Source organism: Sorex fumeus, unplaced genomic scaffold, assembly GCF_029834395.1.
Source record: "Sorex fumeus unplaced genomic scaffold, SorFum_2.1 ptg000183l, whole genome shotgun sequence".
In the NCBI taxonomy this organism is placed as follows: Eukaryota; Metazoa; Chordata; class Mammalia; order Eulipotyphla; family Soricidae; genus Sorex; species Sorex fumeus.
This window is the reverse complement of record NW_026606240.1, coordinates 5705688-5725000: the sequence shown is the minus strand read 5'-3', so window position 1 is coordinate 5725000 and position 19313 is coordinate 5705688. Positions and strand designations below refer to the sequence as shown.

Genomic DNA, 19313 nt, shown 5'->3' with positions numbered 1-19313 from the left:
CCAATGGTAACAATCGGAATACCCAGAAGTCAGTGTTCCTCGGGTTCCCATGGCAACCAAACAAGAGTCAAACAAACCTATCAGTTCCAACAATAAAAATATGTTTTCACGAAAGACAATTTAAAATGTTTTTCCTAATTTAAAAATATTCAGTGGATTTTGCTCTTAGACAAAAATCTCTGACCTGCCAAGGTTGAAGGGGATAAAATTCCTGGCAGGGCCATGCAGATAAAAGGAATTGGGGGGAATGTCGGGGACTTTACAGATGAGACAGAATAAATTCAAGTATGAACAAGATTGCTTTTTTCTCTCTTCTTCTGCTTAGTTATGCTTTTTATTATATAAACATTAACTGTAATATTACAGTGGGAAGCAGGTATTTGGCAGCCATATATTATTTTAGTAAGTCTACATAGAGAGAACAGTTTCCAGTTTTAGCAGCTGTAACATGTTTAAACTCAGTTTGTAATGGGATCTGAAGATAACTATTCCCCATGGGCTGTGTTGATCTTCGTGGCTGGCCCACTGCCAGATGTAGGGCTCGAAACTATTATTCACGCCTCCTTGCACATATCTTGTCTGAGCATGCTCAGTAAATGAGCTCTGTTTCTAATATGTTATAAATTGAGATTTGCTTTCCCATAATTTACTGGGTATTTTATTAAGGAGCAGAATTTTTTATTACAGATTCCCCATGTCCGTACTAGCAAACCTGAATATTGTATATGTTTAAGTAGTTGAGATCCAAATTGCATAGTTAGAAACCAATTTTAGGATAGCTAACAAATATTCCCAACCAAAGAAATTTTTGCCTGGGAGTCTTAGTTTAAAAATAATTAGGGTGCCCAATATTTGAACAGATTTATGTTGTTTATAAGCCAAGTACATTTTCTTCATTGAGTCAACTTGTCTTATTTAAAACAAATTATGTTTGCTGTATTAAAGTTCATATTTTTTAAGACTGAGTCTTGTATTAATCCCACAGTGAGTCATTAATCATACCAAATACATTATAAAAACTTTAATCACTGAAGTTGAAACTGAGATTGTAATGCAATCCATCCCTTTTAATTACATCAGCTATTTTTCCCTTTCAGATCAAGAGCTCCTCGCAAAGGGAAAACAGATTAAAACTAGAGCTGTTTGATGTTTCTCTTTTTAGAGCAATTTCATGTACTTTGTTTAAAAAGTTATATAATTAAAATGCTCGAATTTTTCAGCTCTTCAGTTTTTGTGGCTTGGGTGGTTTGTTTGCCTTACTTCTTGCTGGGGCCCTTGGTGTTTGGCACCCCAAAGCAGCCCCGCTGCCTGGAGTCAAAGACAGCTGTCTCTCAAGCCACTCGATGCTTACCTCCCATTAACCTCTTGAATGCCTTTCCTGAAATCAAGACACCATTCGTTTTCAGGGTACAATTTAATACCTCATCAGAGTGTGTGTTGCTACACCACAGCCACCACCGAAGTGCCATTGTCCCTCCACCACAGTCCATTAGATCCTTCCTTTAACCTTTTCGTCATACATGTGTGGTCTGGTTTTTGACAATGCTGAAATTCAGTAAACCTTAGAGAAAGGCTGAACTAGGTTCAAATTCTACCCTTAACAAATGGTGTCATTTTTCAAATAAATTATTTAACCTTTGTGGGGCTTCAGTTACCTTATCTATTAAAAGGAAAAATAATAATTATTACTGTTAATACTTGTTATTATCATAATGATGGTAATATTCTGTAGAGTACTGTGAGGTTATGTGAAACAATTTAAGTAGTAGACCTGATATAACCTACATGAAATAATCCATGTAGTAGATCTGACATAACCTAACACACACTAATATTGCAGAAATAGAAACTTTACGAGGTCAGAAGCTTTAAATATTCTGTTCCTAGCCATATTTAAATACCTAGAACAGTTTGGAACATAGTAAGTTCAATATATTGCTTTCAGAACACTAACGTAAGAGCAGCTACTATTGATTTTGCTGTTATTATGATGTTGGCACTTTGCTAGATGTCATGATAGTGATGATGATGTAAGCTGGATACTTCCATTGGTAAACCTTTGTATCTAGACTTATAAAATCAGAAAAAAACGGGGGCAGGAAGAGAGTATAGGGGTTAAGGTGCGTGCCTTTCCTGTACCCAACCAGGTTCAATCCTTGGCACCACATTATCTCCAAGTATTACCAAGTAAACCCCTTGAGATCCCTGAGAACTACTGTGATGACTCTGGCACAACAACGCCCAAACAATACCACATTCTTAGACCTTAAAAATTGAACTACCAGTTTAGTTGCCTGAGTATCACTGTGCGAGGCCAACAGGCCACCTGGTTGCAACCTCCAATAGCACCCTGCCCCGCCCCCCCCCCCCCCCCAAATAAGCAAGTTCTCTTACGAAGAAGTATGTAAATTTTCAAGTACTAGTTTTGACTGGGGAAGTAAAACACAAACTGTGGAATAAGTTTCTAGAGAGGACTTGGTATCACAGAAGATGAAGTCATTCAGTAAATTGTTTGCATTCAGAGAAGAAAATCAGCCCTCAGGGCTTCAGGGCTACTGGAATTTCTTCCCTCGATTGATAATCTCTTCTGATATCCTTTTAGATTAATCCTACCATATGAAAGGTTTATTAAAGGCGAGGAAGATAAGCCCCTGCCTCCAATCAAACCTCGGAAACAAGAGAACAGTTCACAGGAAAGTGAGAATAAAACAAAAGTATCAGGAGCCAAACGTATCAAGCATGAAATCCCTAAGAGCAAGAAAGAAAAAGAAAATGCCCCAAAGCCACAGGACACATCAGAGGTGAGTTGTTTTCAGTCACAGAAACAGCTCTGTGGCCTCGCATCTCTCAAAACCCTGAATCTGTGTCCCTACCCAGTTGCAACATTAAGAAACCAAGTCATCTAAACCTCTGTTTCCCAAAGTAACAGGGCTTTCTGGCAGCTCGGGCTCTGAAATGCAGTCCATGGTTAGTCAATGAGTTAGGCCCTGACTAAGCTACAGAACGATGTGAATATCCTGTAGAAAATAGATGGCATTGACTGCCCTAGACGGAACAGAGCTTAGGGGCTTTCTTACTATTTCACAACTAGGCTACCTGAGAAACTGGTATGAATTTAAACTCTGCTTTGTGGCCTAGGAGATCATAGCACAGAGAAACAAAGCAAATGCTTTGTATGTGCAGACCCTGAGTCAGACCACCTGTACCATGTGGCCCCCCTCAACACTTTCAGGCATCGCCATTAGATCCAGTTAATACTGCATCACCCCCATCCCAGTCCCCCACTAAATCCTCTGGTCCAGACAATCGTAAGAAGCCTCTGGATCATGGAATACTTTTTGTCCCTCCCTAACCCTGATCTTCCCCACACCAATAAAATAAAAATCACGATCACAACGATCACGACCATCCTGTTGTTCGTCGATTGCCTCGAGCAGGCCCCAGTAACGTCTCCTTCGTCCTAGCCCTGAGATTCTTTTTAAAGTGCCATATTCAAGGCTCTTTCAGGGTTATGAGACCCATCGTCGTTACTGGTATTTGGCATATTGGGTACACCACGGGGAGTTTGCGAGACTCTGCTGTGTGGGCAGGTTACATTCAGTAGCCTGCCAGTTTGTCCAAAGCAGGAATGAGATAATAAGATGTCGCGTGGCCGCAAATGCGGCCACACGCTTCCAGGAGCTGGTTTTTATCTAGTGTAAAAAAATCTAGTTAAAAGGAAATAATAAGTCATGTCCTTGAAGGAAAATAAAAATACTGAATGGAAATAATAAACTACACATATTCATATTTTGTGGGACAAGGCAGATAACTCAAGTAGTAGACCTAAGTTCGAACCCTGGCACTTTGTGGGCCTCTGAGCACTGCTAGATATGTAACTGGTAACTTTCTAGCACCTCAAGGCCTATGGCCTAAACATCTGGCCTGCTTTACCGAGCTGGGCGTTATCAGAAGTGGCCTTACTTAAAAAAAAGAAAATGTGGAATCTAGCAAGAAGGGACAATTAGATTAATGTGCTATGTCTGCAGAACTACCTTGAAGTTTTTAGAAATTTTATTGTTTTCTAGAATAGCCTTGAGTTGTGACCAATTTAGCAACATCTTCAAGTACATATTGTTTATACGGGAATTTTGAAATGGTTTTGCAGAAACCATTAGTATCTCTCAAGTTAACAGGTAGTTTCTAAACCTTTTAAAACACGTCCCTAAGAACTGAAGCCCCCCTCCCCCCCCAGCTCTTGAAGCCTTTTCAGTCAGCAAGGAACCAGTCATGGAAGTTGATCTGGACTTTGTTTCAACATGAATAAGAAAAAAGTCTGTTACCCATAAGGGAAAATTAGGAGGGAGGGAGGGAAGGAGGGAAGGAAGGAAGGAAGGAAGGAAGGAAGGAAGGAAGGAAGGAAGGAAGGAGAAAAGAAAAACAAAAACCTAGTAACCACATTTGGAGACAGCATGTTCTAGGATTCAACCCCAGAGGGAGTTTTGGTGCTGATATTAAACACCCCCTAAAAATCAGGTTTTTAATGAACACATAAGAGACTCCCTAATTAAACACTGACTTGTAACTCAGATACACACAGAGACACAAGTACACACTCACACCCTGTTTCTAGAAATTAACTCACCTAACTGACTGCTGTAAAAGCTAATGGTATTAATATCAAAAGGACACTTTTGTTTTTCAGTTTCATAATTAAACTCTGGTAATTAAAAAAAAAGTGGAGACAATGCACAGATTTATAAACATCTGCAGACTTGCAACATGAATGGCCAAAAGCAAAGAAATTCCATGTTAATGTTTACATTCCTTTTTTCCTTTATTCTGTTGGCCTGGTGATTTATTGTAGTGTTTGGGATCAGTGAATTCTATTAGATACCATATGTACAACATTGCCAAAGCACCAGGGGATAAAGTGAAGACCAAGAAGCCAGGTGACCTTTTGAATGGTTCCACTTTGGAGATGAGGTTTGAAATTGTTGATTTGTGAGTTGTGTGAGGAATCTTCTGCCCATATACTGAGCACATAGTTTAGGAGATGAACCGTTGCCAAAAATCTAAATCCTCACCCCCCCAACTCCTTAGAAACCCTTAAAAAGCCTTAAAGTTATCCCTCTTAGAATAGTCCCCCAAATTCCCTTCAGAGACCTCAGAGTGTTTTGAGTGTAAGAGGTTATCCGAATCTATCTGGTTCTCGAAATTTTCTGGAATCTCACAAACAACCTCCAAGAGGCCTTACAATGGTAATTTCTTCCCACCTCTATCCAGTGACCCTTGTGATTGGTCTGGTGTATTTCTTCTCGTTATTTGTTTGAGTTTTGGGCTCAGGATTTTATTGCATTCGTTACTGTTTCTGTTGTTTTTTAATTTTTGATGTTTTCAATATGAAGCATAAACTCAAAGGAGATAGAATGGCTTTAAAGCCCTTGTATAAAGTCAAACCTGCTTTCTTCAGGTAATTACATTGCAAGTAGGATGTTGCTGTTTCACATGCCAAGACAATCGTAAAAGGCCATCCTGGAAAATGATTTCTTTGCTTTTTTCCTGTGTTTTTCCAACTGTTTTACAACTAAAATCATAGACCTACCTCCCTCCCTGAGATGGAAGGCCTATGCATTCTAGAAATTTTTGCTAATTGAGAATCCTGTATTTCCCCATTTGAACTACAGTCCCATCAGAAACCAACCCTTCACTGCGGTCTACCTGTTTTCCCGTGTCTATTTTTTTCCCTGTATTTTCATGTAATGTATGAGCTTCAAGACCAATGATGGTTATTAATATGTAGAACAATAACGATATTTGTACTTGGAAAGGCAGCCTTATAGTATGCTTACCCACACAACTACCACAAGATGACAAGCAATGACTGCTCAGTATCATATGCCCCTTTAAATGAAATTATGTCTTTCAGTGGATTCAAAGAGAAATAGCTAGATTGGATGTGATTCCTTAGCATTTTTGTTATTAGAGCAGCATCCGCCATCTTAGCCAAAGATGCTAACATGGTCAACACTCTTTAACAAAGAAGAATAACATTCAAGGAATGAGTTGGAGGTGGGGAAAGACCAGCTGAATACAATTGTTTTGCGACTGTTCTACACTGAGACATGTCAGAACTGAATGATCGCATGTTTGGAAGGACTTGTCAGTCAGATGGATCACAGACGGAAAGTTAAAATGACCTTTGGAGGTCAACGTTTGCACGGCACGTGATGGGTTGAATTGTGCCCACAACTGCTGTCAATAGGGACACGTAGAGAGCAACTATTTCATTGACTCCAATTAATGTCAGTGAACAATAAAGCTGTATTTGGGCTGAAACTCATTGTCTGAATTTTGACAACTTCATTTCTAGCCTTGCTGCAGTTTTATACATTAGAAAATGTACAAATGTCGTTTTCTGCAACTTGAAAGAGTCCTTCTGTCTTTTAGGTAGACAGGCTGACATTGCTGGTAAGAAACTGTTAACATTTAAGCATAACTAATTTTGTGGATTGTGTTGGATAATTTAGAAAAGGATCTGCTCTTTCAGCGAAAAGAACATAGTAAGTGGTTGTTTGTTGTTGACATGGAGCTGGTTTGAAAGCAAGATGCTTAAAAAAAATCCTTCTCCAAAATGTCATAAAGCATAACGTGTAATTTAAAACCCATTTGGATAATTGACTGATTTGACAAGTAGACAACCTCAGAATTAAATTGTATATTAGAATCAAGGAGTAATATGATTGTACACCATCAATACATCACACTTTGCTATTTTGATAGCTGTCTCAGAAGGGACCAAAGTGAGTGTGCGTGTCTCACCTCATGTTTCCGTAGTTTGCATAGCTTTGCTTGGACCACGACTGGGGAAAAGCTTCCCAGCAACGTGGTCGTCTGATTGACAGGGCGGTTTCCGCGTGTGCTGTCTCACTTGATAGCAAAACGTGCCCGTGTATTTGGCTTTCTTCTGACTGTCTCTTTGAAATCCCTTCTCAGGCCGCATCGGAGCAAGAGAAGGAACAGGAGACCTTCAGCCAGAAAAGCCCCCCTGACCCTCTCCCGGCAGCAGACCCGAAGAACAAATCGGAAGCGTGCCCGGATTTCGCAGCGAGACCCCTGGCCCCGCGAGCCGACCCAGAAGAGGACGCCGGGCCGGACCACGGCGGCGGCGGCCAGGCGGCCGAGGACCCCGGGGACCAGGGCCCTGCCGCGCCGCTCGCAGCCCCTCCCGCGCCGGACCGGGACGCGGCCCCGCTCGCCGGCCCGGGCCGACAGCCGCGCGCCTCGCCCGGGGCCCCCGCGGACCCCACACAGGACCCGAAAAGCTGCTGCTTTCCGGGGAGCCCCGAGGGCGAGCCCCAGGGAGCCTCCCTCGGCCGCTTCCCCGCCGCGCAGCCGCCGCTGGCCGGTCAGGGCGAGCTGGAGGAGGACAAGCTGCCTGCCGTGGCCGACTACATCGCCAACTGCACCGTGAAGGTGGACCAGCTGGGCAGCGAGGACATCCACGCCGCGCTGAAGCAGACCCCGAAGGTCCTGGTGGTGCAGTCGTTCGACGTGTTCAAGGACAAAGAGGTGACTGGGCCCATGGACGAGAACCACGGGCTCAACTACACCCCTTTGCTCTACTCGCGGGGCAACCCGGGCATCATGTCCCCCCTGGCCAAGAAGAAGCTCTTGTCTCAGGTGAGCGGGGCCGGGCTCTCCAGCAGCTACCCCTACGGCTCCCCACCCCCGCTGATCAGCAAGAAGAAGCTGATGGCCAGGGAGGACCTGTGCTCCGGCCTGTCCCAAGGCCACCACGGCCAGAGCACCGACCACGCGGCGGTCAGCCGGCCTTCGGTCATCCAGCACGTGCAGAGTTTCCGCAGCAAGGCCTCGGAGGAGAGGAAGAGCCTCAACGACCTTTTCAAGCACGACAAACTGAGTCGGTCGGATGCCCACCGCTGCAGCTTCTCCAAGCACCACCTGAGTGCCCTCCCCGACTCCTACGTCCTGAAGCAGGACATTCAGGAGGGCAAGGAGAAGCTGTTGGAGAAAAGGGGCCTTCCCCACGCCCACATGCCTAGCTTCCTGGCCGATTTCTACTCGTCCCCTCATCTCCACAGCCTCTACAGACACACAGAACACCATCTTCATAATGAACAGACATCTAAGTACCCCTGCCGGGATCCCTACCGGGAATCCGAAAACAGTTCCTTTCCGTCCCACAAACACCAAGAGAAGCTCCACGTAAATTATCTCACTTCGCTCCATCTGCAAGACAAGAAGTCGGCGGCTGCAGAAGCTTCCACAGATGACCAGCCCACAGACCTGAGCCTTCCCAAGAACCCTCATAAACCCCCCAGCAAGGTGCTGGGCCTGTCCCACTCAGCTTCAGGGCCTCAGGAGGGCAAAAGTGTCTCCCAGTTCCAAGTTCTAAGTAGCCATAGTAGAGACTGTCACCCCCGAGCGTGTAGGGTGTCGCCCATGACCATGGCAGCCCCTAAAAAGTACCCCGAGTCACTTTCCAGGGCAGGAAAGCCTCATCACGTGAGGCTAGAGAATTTCAGGAAGATGGAGGGCATGGTCCACCCTATCCTGCACCGGAAAATGAGCCCACAGAACATTGGGGCCGCACGTCCCATAAAGCGCAGCCTGGAGGATTTGGACCTGGTGATCGCTGGGAAAAAAGCCCGGGCCGTGTCTCCACTGGACCCCTCCAAAGAAGTCTCTGGAAAGGAGAAAGGCTCTGAGCAGGAGAGTGAAGGCAGCAAGGCAGTGCATGGTGGACATTCGGGAAGCACCTCGGAAGGGCACAAGCTCCCCCTGTCCTCCCCTATCTTCCCAGGTTTGTACTCTGGGAGTCTGTGTAACTCGGGCCTCAACTCCAGGCTCCCAGCTGGGTACTCTCATTCTCTGCAGTACTTGAAAAACCAGACTGTGCTTTCTCCACTCATGCAGCCCTTGGCTTTCCACTCACTTGTGATGCAAAGAGGAATTTTTACGTCGCCAACAAATTCTCAGCAGCTGTACAGACACTTGGCTGCGGCCGCACCTGTAGGAAGTTCATATGGGGACCTTTTGCACAATAGCATTTATCCTATAGCTGCTATAAATCCTCAAGCTGCCTTTCCATCATCCCAGCTATCGTCCGTCCACCCCAGCACGAAATTGTAAGGCCAGCTCTACCCAGCGTTCCAAACGGCGCAACTGACGGATCTTCACTCCTCACACTGGGTGATGGCTAACAGAATCAGAAGTCAGTATTTCTCCTCGTCTGGGGGTAGATCAGTCTGGGCCAAAAAGGTCTAGAGGGGTGGTGAACGTACCTGCATTTTCTGGAATGACCGCAGCCCTGTCTGGTCAGTCTGGAGTCCCTTCCAACACAGCTGCCCTGGCACCCAGCTCCTTCCTTTGCTCTGGGAGCCTTACGAAGGGATTCGCGTGTATCCAGGAAGAACTCAGACTACCCCCATCTGAGTTCTGATGGTCAGGAAACATTCTGGTCAAAAAATAAATCATGGGGGTGCAGGCATTTCAAAGGAAGAGGCAAGGAGGACTGGCAAACTCTGCCAAGGGATGTTCCTCTTTTCCTGAAACTCTCCAAGGTTCAATCAATGCAATGTATAGTGAAACTTCAATAGGTCTTTCATTTTGACACTATTATTAAACAATCCAGAGAAGTAAACACTGTTAAATTGACTGTATATATTTGCTTCTTAAAAACTACCTGTATCACTGTTTGCTTACCTAATTTATATACAGGTAGTTCAGGTAGTTCTCTTTTTTCCCCCCAGTTATATCTTCTCTCTCTCTCTCTCTCTCTCTCTCTCTCTCTCTCTCTCTGTCTCTCTCTCTCCCTCTCTCCCTCTTTCCCTCTCACTCTCACTCTCTCTCAATTAAACAGTATATCCCTTCTTTTTTTTTTGCAGGTCTTTTGTTTTTGTTTTGTTTTATTTTAAAGGCTGACTGTCCTAGATGTTGATGTGTGTTTGTTGTAATTTTTCCACATCTTATCATTTTGAGCAGCTTTGGGTGGTAAAGTTATTGTTTACAAATTGAAGCAACTGATTCTAGTGGAACAAATGAAAAAGAAACAGTTGAGCACACAATAGTGCAAAAAACGTTCCTTTGCAGATTTGCAACTTAAGAATTTTGTTCCTCACAAACGGCATAGTTGAAAGAGCTTATACACTGCTTACCCGGCCAAATGCTTTGCTTTGAAGTATTGGGCTATGTGAAAATATTGAGCATTGTACTCACCTTATCTAGGCTGTGAAACTGTCCTACATACCAGAGGAATCATAAAAACAAAAACCTCACTGGCAGCAAGCTGCTGAATAACAAGAGTCTAGAGGACATATTTGTGGGCTGCACAGATATTTTAGGAATTTCAGAAATTAGAACAGGAGCCAAAATGATTTACATTGTTGTTGGCACTGATCCCTTTTAACAGTCTGGGAAAGGGGGTTGGGAAGAGTATGGCGCTCAACATCCAGAAGCAAATGAGCAGTCGAGGCTTGGTCACCTTCCCCAGGCCATGGTCTTTGGAGTATAATGTGGGCACCTTGTCTTCATCACGCTGGTTTTTTGTTGTTCCCAAGAAGAACTCCCCAGCTACATCTTTGGGGGATTGTTGGCATGCTGGATTACCCATTTCAAAAGAAAGTCATCCTCTTTGGGTTTATGAGACGTGAGTTTTGTGTGCACGCACACTGACCTGGTGGCTTGGGGCCATGTGTTCAGCCCCCTGGGCGATACAGGCCACTTTGTGATTTCTTTTATTGTTGGGGAAAAAATGGTCAAGCTGTTCAAAAGATGTGAAGAATGTTTAGTGTCATTCTTGCCACGTTATTCCATTTTCTGCTGAGTTGCGCCATCAAGGTGGATGCATTTTCGTGTTAAAAGTCAATGGATTGATACAGAGAGCAAATTTTCTTTCCAACTTCCATCCCTGCTATGACTGCTTTGATGAATTCCCCAGCCAACTTCCCCTTCCCAACACTACCAGTAGACAGTAGAACCATAGTTAACCAAGCCTTTTTCCTCTGATATACTTAATTCTATGAAATTTGATGACAATTTTCAACTTCTAAATAGGTAACTCGACTGCAAAATAATCAAACTGGTAACAATGAAACTGCGGCTCTTTACAAAGCCATGCATGCCGTACATTTGTATTGAAATGTCTCCATGATATGAAGCCAAATATTCAATGTAACATACTTAATATCCAAAGGTGGAAACAAAAGAATGTAGAGATCTAGTGTTAAGAGTTCCATTTGCTTCAATTAATTATTTACCTTCCTGTGGAATAATATATATATATATATATATTTAATAGAACCATAGATAGACTAGTAGAATTTAGATTATAAATGTGTGAGTGCAGATTGTCCTGCTATTGCACAAGATAGAAGGGGGAAAAAATCTCAATTCCAGCTAGCAAAATACTAGCTAGGACACTTTTAAGAAAGTTGCACTAGACTGAATGGTCATAGAATCAGAAGACATGGAAGAGAAAAAAGAAGCTTCAATGATTCCACAACAGACATAGGCTAGTTACATGGTTTCTCTGAGCCATTTCTCAAAGAAAATAGGGAACTTTTATCCCTGGTGTAGCTCACCTATCCACTTGGAGTCTGGGACATTTGTTTTTCCCACTGCAATGATTTCAGTCTGGTTTCATCATGCTGGAATTTGATCACACCATTTTCAAACAATGTTAACATAGTCCAGCTTTTGTTTTTGTCCTCTCTTTCTTTCAAGAGGATACTCACTGTTTCTGTCTGAGGAAGCTCATCCCCTCGGCAAAACATCAGGACAAATAAAGAGAAATGGGGATATACATTCCCAACAGAAGCAGTGTGTTATTTGTTTTAAAACTCCAAACAGATCTTGGAAATCTTTCAAAAAAAAAAAAAAGAAAGAAAGAAAGAAAAAACCATTGAATTCTTCATTGGCTGAGAACTATATTTTAAAACGTCTTAAATAGGGCTTTGTTTGCATTGTTTGAGTTCAAGGGGCCTTATTATTCAATGGAATTGCACAAGCCTTTCTTTGTGCAATCAAACCATTGTTATTGGTAGTTCTGAAAAGGAAACTGTGGAATCTAATTGGCAATGGACTCATAAATCTATTTACTGAGTGTGGCTTCCAAAAAATGTTGCAATTCAAAATGCACTAAGTCTGTGATTTACTGGAGATTCCAAATAATATTTTTAAACCTTTCCATGCAACTTCTGGTTTAACTTTTGGCAACTCAACATTAAAAAAAAGAACCAGCCCAACTGAGTTTCAGATTTAAGTATTCTAGTAAGTGATTCAAACTTGTAATATTTGCCACAGGACTGACTTATTTATTGACTAGCTAGAAGCTCTTAAGTTCACTTATTTATCAGGGCATATACAGAAGGGTTTGTTAAAACTCAATGTTGACTTTACAACTTTCTGACCTGGTGCATGAATTCTCAAGTACTGTATTTCACTGTGTTGGTGTGTCTGATGGAAATTTCGAGGTGATCCCACACAAAAAAAATATTTTATGTAGTGTGCCTTCAAAGAGAACCATTTATTTCTCTTCACTTGTCGTCCCACAAAGTCACATTTGGTGGTGGTCAGCCAAGTCCCATCTGGTACAGTTAGACTCTTGTCCCAATTTTAAAGAGAAATGGGAACAAGTTTGCCCTGGTGAGACCCACGCCATTGAAATGATTATCTTGAGCACTTAAATTCCAGTGTTGGCTATTGATGTATTTGATATTCTGCTTGTCTCCCCATGGTTGAAATATGTCTGAAGAATAGCAGCATAATCTCTTGGCTGTTTATACTTTTTTAAACTTTCCTGTGTTGTAAATAGTGTATACTTTTGGTGATTCCAGCTATGTAACCTCTATGCTCTGTAAGGTGATTATTTGTACATAGCAACATGGCCCAGTGATATTATATAGTTTCCCAATGGAGAGGTTATTGAGTAACCTTTGCATTAGTTTAAACACTACCAGAATGCTGAGCCAACTATAAACACTCAATTTTGTATGTTTTCCAAATTGTACTTATTACTGCTTTTGATACTGTATTACGTGCCAATAGTTTCCCAATCACATAGCAGGCAAGAGATATTTTGTACTTTTTGATCCACTGTAATATTTAATAAAAAATGTTACTATCTGTTTCCTTTTGTGTGTGAGTAATCTGTTGCTTCTTCCAAAGGATCCCTGAGGCCACATCTTAATAGCAATAGTCATGGTGACAAAAGTAATCATGATGATGATAATATCTGGGGTTCACTAAGAGAATCTACTGGTGCCCCTGTTAGCATACAGTTATCGTTAGTCTATGTGGTGATGCCCATTGCACTGGTGATAAGATAAACTTTAGGAAGAGAAATCAACTCATCTGAGAATACGTGTCTGATAAATATGCAGAATTAGGATATGAAACCTTGGTCTTACTTCTCTCCACTTCCTTAGTATAATACATCTCCCTTGGCAAATAAGTCACTACCCAGTCTATGAAAACTTACTCATGCCTATTTAGGATCGGGCACAGTTAGGGTCATGGCAGAGTCTATAAAAGGATTGTCTCTGAAACTTATCATTCTATGTAAAAGAAAGCCACCTCTAGAGATGCAAAGGTGAACCTAACCTAATTTTGAGGGACAGGAGTGCAAGCTAAGCAAATCGATAAAAATGGAGTAGTGATATAGAAGATGAATGTGCGCTAACCAGATGAGAGAAATTTGGTGAAAATGGTCCAGGCATAGAGACTAAGGCAAGAATAAACTGGGTTTGTTATAGGAATAGAATTAAGACCCGAAGGACAGAAGCCTGATTACAAGGCCCAGGGAATGAAGTTGAGGTGAGATAGAGCGTTACCAGCCACGTAAGTCCTATAGAGTAGGTTGACTATTTTGGCCTTTATCCTAAGTAAGAAGAGGCTTTTAAGCATGAAGGTGACATGACATATTCAGATTTGTCATTTGACACGTAACTCCCTGGCTACTATATGAAGGTAGGTATAGAACATGTAACACTAGATGGTAATTATTTCAGTTGAGATAGTGGATTGGGAGAATAGGCACATTTCTGAAGTTCTTGGAAGTAGTAATAGACGTGCTAATGGATTAAATGAGATAAATGGTGAATATTCAAGGGTTGAAATTCCAGGAAAGAGCATATGTTAGTGTTCCGTGATGATAAATATTTCTGATCTCTCAGCCCCTTTATCTTCTGCTTCCAGGCTTCCCCTAGGCTTTGCTCAACTTACTATTAGTTGAAATGAAACATTCTTGAAATAGCATCTTGTATGTTCACTTCTTTAAAGGATTTTAGAAGGGAATATGGGGTGGGGGCATATGTCAGAACTTTAGTAACTAACTGGATTTATGAACTCTCCATCTGCTCAACATGGAATAAACTGGAGCCAGTAAGTATGTCGCTATGGCTTTGTGTAAAAAATATATTTTGAGAGACCCAAGGTCCTTTTTCTTCCTCCTTCTCTCCCTCTTTCTCCCCTTCCCCATTCCTTCTCCTCTTTCTTTTTCACCACCTTTTTTCTCCTCCTTTTCTTCCTCCTCCTCCTTCTCCCTCCTCCACCTCCTCCTCCTCTTCCTTCCTCTTTTGTTGTTGTTGGTTGATTTTCTGCAGGACCCTTCCCAACACTCTGTCTGAGGTCAGTAGCAGTTGCAGCCACTAGGGACCTCACCTCTTTAGGGCTGTCAGCTATTTGTTAATCCAGAACCCGACAAACATGGGAGGAACCCCCACCCCAACAGTTTTTTTTTTTGCTTTCTTTCTGATTCACGTGCATTTCACCATATCACGTGAATTGCCGTGAGTACATCAAAAGAATGTTCTTCCATCTGTGACACATTCAGCATTTATAGATCTGATACTTGAATCATGCACAACAGGAAGCATCATGATAAGTTATCTATTTTTACCAAGCCTGACTGGCAAATACTATTGAGAAGGAAAGTGCTTTTGCTATAGGTGTCACTCATAAAACAAAAGCAATAAAAATGCCCAATGATTATTCTAGGAAAGTGGCCAGAGTTGACAAATGTTTTTTAGGTTGATAAGTGGCCAGGAAATGAGTGATCATTTACATTAGCAAGAATAAAAGTGGCAGAAAATGAGAGTGGGGTTGGGAGTGACTTCTGACCAGAAATAATATGAAAGAAAGACTATCTTTCAAAATTTACCTAGTGAGTATAGCAAATCACATCAATTGGTACTTCAGGGATTCAGAATTCTTGGAGTTTTGAATCTCTAGGCTAATTCTTAGGATATGTAATATTCCAAAGCATTTATCTAACTTGTAAGAGAGCAATCTATTTTTATTTTGCTAGCCATAACCATAGGCATTCCGTCAGCCTATGAGGATAAGGTGAACTGCTCCCTGAGGCACCCACACAAGAACTACTACCACTCTAATTACTGTTGAAACTTCCTCTTCAACAGAACTGTCTGGTGGCTCACCTTAGATGCCGGAAATGTTCTATGAACAGCTCTTCAGTACTGCAGGTTTTAGTCAGATTGTCTACTGAGCACCTTGCAATGTACCTCATACGACAGACTACTAACTTTAATTTGATTATAGTATTTGCTTAATTTTAAATAGCCTCATGTGGTTACTATGTTGACAGCACAGTTCAAGAATTGTGCATATATGGGTGGACCCAGTTACATATAGGTCAGTAATTGCATCTAAGCATGTAAGCACTGAAGCATGCCAAGTTGTGTCTTTTTTTTTTTTTTTGGCAAACCTTAGTCAATTAGGAGTGACTATATATAGATTTAACATTTTTTTCCTACATGAGATTTTCACATCAGGGCTTTAACATGTTTACTAAATAAACAAATAAATCATTAAGAGAGCACTAAGAAATAAATCAGCAGCTAGACGGTCTTGCAATTCAGCCACGATTTTATGTTAAATCTGATTATGTGGGTATTATATACAAATTCCAGAAAGCATAGGTCACGTTACTATGCCTATATTCAAGCTACATTGCTTCTCCCAAACAGTAGTTTAATATCTCCCGAGACTAGTAGAGTATCCTACAGAGGGATATAATCAGGTAGGGAGAGGAAAACTTAGGGACCTAGTGTGGAGGAATACTTGATCACTTGACATCCCATTACTCATCAGTTTTCTCGAGTGGGTGCCAGTAACGTCTCCATTCGTCCTTGTTGCATGCTAGTGTAGCCCAATGGAATCTGTTCGTTCTAGTAACACGAAGAGCCTCAAACCAATTGTTCAGGGTTTTGACAAAGAAGTCTGATCATCTCGTAAGTGGGTGGCCACGCAATCTTTTGACGTCCCATGCAATCCAGTCCGTAATGGCTCTAGTCCAGTGGTCATCTCCAAATCTCATTACGTGTCCAGCCCAATCTGATTTTCAACGCCTTGGCATCCCTGATTCTTTCTCTCACTTGAGTGAAGCATAATACTCCAAACATAGCTCTTTAAATTCCTCTTTGGGAGACGCGAATAGCATTCTCATCCTGTTTTCATAGGGCCCAGGTTTCCGAGGCGTATGTTAATGCAGGAAGAACAGTGGAATTGAAGACATGTGCCCAGAGCCAGAGGTTCTTCTTCCTCTTAGCTATTTCTTCGACGCTCTTGAAGGCGTTCCAAGCCACTCTCTTCCTCCTGCAACTCAGGTGGTAGGTCATTCATCATGTTGACTTCTAGACCTAGGAACACATAATTGTTGCATTTGGAAATGTTCTTTCTGTTGAGAGCAAATGGAACGTCAGGAATGAGACTGTTTCTCATAAACATTGTCTTCATGAGACCCAGCTCTAGTCTGACCTTTCCACACTCACGGTTGAAGTCGGCCAGCATTTGTACCACTTTGCTAATGTTTGGTGTTATTAGAACCATGTCATCAGTGAAGCAGAGGTGGTGTAGTTGCTGATTATTTATCTTCACTCCCATTCCTTTCCATTCTAGTCATCGCATGACATTCTCAAGGGTGGCACTGAAGAGTTTCGGTGAAATGGTATCACCCTGCCGAACCCCTCTCTTGACCTGGATGATCACTTCCTTGTAGAATGGTGAGATCCTGGTAGTGAATTCGTAATACAGCTCACAAAGGATCCTGATGTATTGAGTTTGAATAGGACTTCGATGACCACTTCAGTCTCAATAGAACCAAAGGCCTTCTTTAAATTAATGAACGTTAGACAGAGCGGCATCTTGAACTCCTGAGAAACCTCAATGAGCTTGGTTATCGTGTGGATATGGTCGATGGTGCTGAATCCTTTGTGGAACCCGGCTTGCTCGCATGGTTGTCCTTCGTCTAGTGTTCTGCCAATCCTATTCCGGATGACTCGAGTGAACAGTGGAGGAATGCATGGAAAACATTGTAGTTTCATGATCTTTGAGCTCTAAATCTGAGTCTGTCACATTATTTCTCCTTTACACATAATAGAGTGGAAGTCACTCTATTATGACTTCCACTCTCGACACTACTTCCACTACCCAGCCGTCGCCACACTCCAGGACGCTTTCCGGACCCGCGCGGCAGCTCTGGCCGAGACACACGCACAACTGAAGACCCACAGAACAAGATAAGCGGAACTCTCTGAGACCTTGGACTCCAGGCTCGGCGGACCCAGGGACAGAGCTTCTCTGCTAGGTCCCACCACCACAGGTGACAAAGGGATTCTAATCAGGAGCCCCACCCTACCCTGCCCTGTCTGCTTCCATCAACCACCCAGGGATCGAATTGTGCACAGGAGACCCACCCTACCCAGATAAATACCCCACTGGCAGACTTCCACTCTCGACACTACTTCCACTACCCAGCCGTCGCCACACTCCAGGACGCTTTCCGGACCCGCGCGGCCGCAAGCGGCCGTGCGACACATCATAAGACACTAAATACCCGTCTTCTGGAATTGTCGTACCATATTTGATAGGGTTCAAATATGGTAACACCTACAAGGGTGATTAGAGGTCACCCCAAAAGCCTCTATCCCTCTCGGAAAGACTGGCATGCTACCGAGAGTATTCCGCCCGCACGGAAGAGCCTGGCAAGCTATCCGCTGTGTATTCGATATGCCAAAACCAGTAACTACAACTGGTCTCATTCACCTGACCCTGAAGGCTTCACCGACATGGCAGCACTGAGAAGGATGAGAAAGGAGAGGCCGACAAAATCTCAAGGCCGACCTAGGCTGCCACAACGAAGGAAGACAAAAATGATCATCTGTACTTTCAATGCACGTACGCTAGCATCAGATGCATCCATCGAGGACCTGATGGTACAAGCGCGAATGATCAAGTATGACATCATTGGTCTGACCGAGACAAGAAGACACGAATCTCACCATGCCGTTTTCGACACTGGAGAAGAATTGTTCCTCGGAACATGCGATAAAAGAGGTGTTGGAGGCGTCCGTGTCCTTGTCAACACAAACTTGGCCAAGAGCATTGATTCATTCGAATGCCTAACAACCTGAATCGGACGTTTACATTTGAATAGATGTGGCTCACTGCCTGCAGTTTCTATCTTCGTTGTCTACGCACCAACATCTCATTATGATGAAAGAGAAATCAAGAAGTTCTACATGGAGCTAGAGAAGTTCTATAAAGAAGACCACACCTTCTACAAGATCATTGTGGGTGATTTTAATGCCAAGATAGGACCGAGAAGATCAGCTGAAGAACTTCACATCGGAACCCATGGCCTAGAATGGAACGAACAGGGTGAGAGACTGTCTGAGTTCATCATGTCGACCAAGACCATTCATGGTAACTCACAGTTCCAGAAGGCAGAATCTAAACGATGGACATGGGAGTCTCCCGGTGGATGATTCCACAACGAAATAGACCACATCATATTCAATCCACGGTTTTGCCTGACTGATGTCGCTGTTGTCCCAAAATTTCGAACGGGATCGGACCACCGTCTCCTTCGTGCAAAATTCTACTTCACAGAGCGGGGAGAAAGGGCTGCAAAGTTCAAAAAGAGAACTCCCAGAATGACCACCAACTGGGAACTCTTTGGTACTATTGCGGCAACATGGGAAGATGCCATTGTTGACAACATTGACGAGGAATACGATCGACTGGTTCAGCACCTCCATGAATGTGCGAGGAACGCCAGGAGAGAGATAGCCACAAAAAGTCGCCTATCTTCGAAAACTCTTGAGCTAATTCGCCAGCGTGGTTTGGCGCATGCCTCAGGCAACCGCAAGCTAACGTCCGAGCTCGCAAAGCAGTGCAGAGATGCGATCAAGGAAGACCTCAAAGAGAGAAGAGCAGAAGTACTGGTAGATGCGGCAGAAGCCGGGAAAAGTATTCGTAACGCCCGCCTGTCCTTCGCCAACTATAAGACC

At 43.0% G+C, this 19313-nt stretch overlaps 1 protein-coding gene across 3 annotated transcripts in view; it reads left to right on the top strand.

The window, feature by feature from the left end:
- Nucleotides 1–13131, top strand: part of ARID5B (AT-rich interaction domain 5B) — a 203830-nt gene extending 190699 nt beyond the window's left edge. For all 3 annotated transcript variants that reach the window (XM_056107921.1, XM_056107920.1, XM_056107922.1), the window contains 2 exons: nucleotides 2603–2801; nucleotides 6976–13131. In XM_056107921.1, the coding sequence (XP_055963896.1) occupies nucleotides 2603–2801; nucleotides 6976–9135 (2359 nt within the window). In that variant the 3' untranslated portion in view covers nucleotides 9136–13131. The remainder of the gene's footprint in view (nucleotides 1–2602; nucleotides 2802–6975) is intronic.
- Nucleotides 13132–19313: the final 6182 nt, after the last annotated feature.